We start from the raw sequence: 3,815 nt of genomic DNA, 5'->3' as shown, positions 1-3,815 counted from the left end.
TAATACTCATGATACATAAAATTTTCTACTTTAACTTGTATATTCAAAAATGTTTCATTACACAAAAAATTAAAGTATAAACATCCTCTTACCTAAAAGTTCAATAATTGCTTCATGAATATCAAAGTACTCATCAGTTAATAGGCAATTTCTCTCTTGATTATAATATTTTACTATGACATCAAAGAGTATCTTCTTCTGAATATTCAATCTTGTCTCTTCATTGCTGTTTTGCAATAACTGTTGACTAACTGTAACTATTAACTGGTCAGGGAAATATTCTAAGCACTCAATTGCTGTATTAAGCCAGTTATCAATCCTGGAAGGAAGATGCAAAAGAAAATAAAACAATGGTTAAAATTTACATTTAACCAATAAACTATTTGATAAAACATAATAAAATCTAGTTTATTTTTTATTTATGCATCTTTATTTTCAAGGTATTAAAGTAGTTTTTAGCCACCTCTTTATTATACATTCCTAATTTTGTTAGATTTCATTCAGAGGAGTTCATCTGTACTATTCCATTCCATTAGTGGGTCCCCTCCCTTTAATTGCTCCAATTATGAGATACCTATGGTTCTGTTAGTATTTGAATATATCAAATATTTCCCCAACACAGATGTACTGTTTACCCCACCATATATTGTTTTCCCTTTCTTATCTCCCCACCTCAATAAGATAAGAAATTTGGGGTCCTGTCTCTCCCCCTACCTCCAGTGACTTCTTTGGAAGGCGTTTAAATACTCTTTTCCACATCTGCTGCCCTCCTAACCCCCTATCTCTTACTGAGATAGGTTAGTATTTATTATAATGTCCCTTAATAGTATGTCCCTTCTTTTTGACTTAACTTTTATTTTAGACATTCTCCCACAGTCTTACCATATCTACCTAGAGCTCGTGTGAGTGAGTGTGTGTGTGCAATGTGTACACGTATGCATACAAAGTGGGAGAGAAGGGAAAACATCAGTGAGAGATAAAGACTAAACACCTACCAATGTTTCTTCTCTTCATCTTTCTGCATCTTGAGGTTTGGTTATTTCTTTGCAGTCTGATTAAAGTCTTTCCTCAAATATCCTCTTTGGATGGGGTTCCTGAGTGATATACTATATGAATTCTTGGTGATCCTCAAATGTCTTGCCTGCCTGTCTTCTTTCTTTCCTTCTTTTTCCCCTGACAGGTGAATGGTGTATCTTACCTAACATATGCATTTCATTATCTTTTAGATTGTAGTATTGCAGATGAAAACACTAATGACAGTTCGATTGCTTTTCTTTTACAGATAACCTGCCCTTTCTGCCTGGAAGCTTATAAAAGCAGACTGGCTGCTGCCAGTTTCCTGCAGAAGTATTAATATTTGAAGAAACCCTGTTTCTTTTTTGGGGTTCCTATACTATCCCTGAGTTAAGGGCAGAAAAGACTCAGCCCTTTGGGCTTTTTGTGGCCTACTGTGAATAAGGGAAACCTGCCATGTGCAAACAGGACCACAGTTGACTAAGTGGGTCCACAGGTTTCTGATCACTAACCTCTCTCCAGGATCTGAAGCTTTCCGTTCCTTACCCTTGGAATCTGATGTTCTTTTCTTGTTTGCCCCACATGGAAGAAAGCATTACATCAGTTCTCTCTGCTGGGGTCCCAACAGTACCCAAGATCTGATACCTGTACTTCCTAGCATCTGGTTTATTTAGGAGTGACAAATATCTTGGAGTTGAGAGTAAAAGGGAAGGGAGCCTCATTCAGTTTATAGGGTTCCCCGAATCTCTCATCTACAAATGAGACTGATTTTATGATAGGGCTCATCTCATTAGACTGTAATTCTTTTTCTTTCATATATGTTTCCCCTTCTAACTGTGGATTCTTATAGAACAAGGATAAATAAAGTGGTAGGAATTGTGATGGTTATATTATTTTAGGGTCACAAAATGAAAATGATAGAACTTCGGATGGTTGCAGGGAGAAGATGATTGACATATATATGAATTCAAGTGAATGAAACCACTCTGATTTCCAGTGATCTTCTCATAGGTCATAACCAATGGCTTTCTTTGTTAGATCAAATGAAAATTCACAGTGATTAATTTTTTCACAGAGATATCAGCTTGTAATGTGAATATGTTCTCACATCTTAAAATACCAAGGACAAATATGTGAAAAAACTTTTAATTATAAATTATTTGACAATAAAAGTGGTCACTTACTCAGGTAGACATAAGCTGGGAATAAGCTCTCTGTCTAGGCAAGTGTTAGAGATAACAAGATCTTCCTCTTTAATTAATTGAAGATTTTGTGTTTTAACTTGAGGCTCCAAAATATTTTCCAAGAATGGAAGGTCAATCAATTGAAGGATACGTAACAATGTTTGTTGTTTCCAAACATCTTCCACAGCTTAGAAAGAAAAATACTGTAACTATCAAGACAGATAAATAAAATACACACATTTAACTGACACTATAAAATTTTCCCATTTCTAAATAATAAAAAAGAAAAACTATCTTAATAGTAACAAAATGGATTAATACTAGGATAATTTAAATTTGTAATGTTATTTTTCTTTTTAAGATTGACCTTTAAACATACATCAAGGTTACAAGCCATATTCATTTTATTTTCTGGTTATGTTGATTATAAAGAGATATTATCTAGCTTTAAGGCCAATACTAGGTTAATTCCAAATATAAAAAGCTACTAGTCATGCTTATAAACTATTTTACACATCTGAGACAATATCAGATTACTAACTATCTTTCTCTTCATAGCAACAGATAATTGTAACTTATTTTTTTTCTATTTACCCCCAATCAGAAAAGATTTATTGTTTTTAAATTGAAATACAGTATTAGATTAATCTTGAGTTTCTGGTCATTCCTATTGCTAATTTTTTCATCATCCTAACGATCAGATCATAATTACTATTTTTTCTTTTTAATTAAGCAAAATTACAAAAGCAACAGGTATAATAGATCTCTTGCAGAGCTCCCAATCCAGTGGTCTGTGGACTAAATTTGTCCAATAGCCATAATTTGTTTGGGTTATAAAGTACTTTGAAAAAATTAACTTGTATAAAAAAGGGAGATTTCATATAAAATTATGGGTTTCAAGTTTCTATTTTAAAAAAATCATAAAAATCTCACAATATTGGGCCTAAATTAATATCTGACCAAAATCAGCTGATATAAATTAGGGCCATCCCTTTTGGATTTGCATTCCATTTCCAGTTTACAACCAACCCCACGACTCTCCACTGCATCCCAAACACTTAAAACTGAGTGTCAGCTGCCATTTTCATGGTATTGTCCCATTGTTTTTGCTACAGTAAAAGTTGATTTCCCAGTACTTTTATCTCTGTGTTATGTGGGAAAAGAACAGACGGCCATACGTTTCAAGAAAAAATAGCATTATATGTTTTTTTCCTACATGTCTGATAATTAAATACTGACTGACTCTCTGATGTGCTTGGCTCCTAAAGGCATCTGAGTTTGTTTTCTCCAAGCCATTGGCCAAAAAGAAATCGAATTAACATCTTTCAGTAAACACTTGAGATCATCAATGGCCTCTAATCAATCAGTCCACATTTGCTTAACACCCACCTTTGGGTAGGGCTCTGAACCAGGTGCTAGAAAAAGATATATTAATATAACGAATAGTGAGCCTCAAGCAGTCACACCCTAAGTAAGGAGGCAAAGATAGCCACACATGAAAAGAGTAAGGAAAATTTTATCAAGTCAGCAATTAAATATGAGTAAGTCCAAAAGTAGAAAAAAGACTCATCTGCAAGAGCATCAAGACAGAACATTTATTTATTCAAAAAATATTTA

At 33.7% G+C, this 3,815-nt stretch overlaps 1 protein-coding gene across 1 annotated transcript in view; it reads right to left on the bottom strand.

Annotated features, from left to right (window-relative positions):
• DEPDC4 (DEP domain containing 4) overlaps positions 1-3,815 on the bottom strand; it is a 30,950-nt gene that overhangs the window by 20,870 nt on the left and 6,265 nt on the right. Inside the window, exons 4-5 of the mRNA XM_012663984.1 lie at positions 2,199-2,376; positions 93-319 (exon numbers count right to left, since the gene is read on the bottom strand). Of these exons, the coding sequence (XP_012519438.1) occupies positions 93-319; positions 2,199-2,376 (405 nt within the window). The remainder of the gene's footprint in view (positions 1-92; positions 320-2,198; positions 2,377-3,815) is intronic.

Source organism: Propithecus coquereli, unplaced genomic scaffold, assembly GCF_000956105.1.
Source record: "Propithecus coquereli isolate 6110/MARCELLA unplaced genomic scaffold, Pcoq_1.0 Scaffold85, whole genome shotgun sequence".
In the NCBI taxonomy this organism is placed as follows: domain Eukaryota; kingdom Metazoa; phylum Chordata; class Mammalia; order Primates; family Indriidae; genus Propithecus; species Propithecus coquereli.
This window is presented reverse-complemented; position numbering and strand designations above follow the sequence as displayed.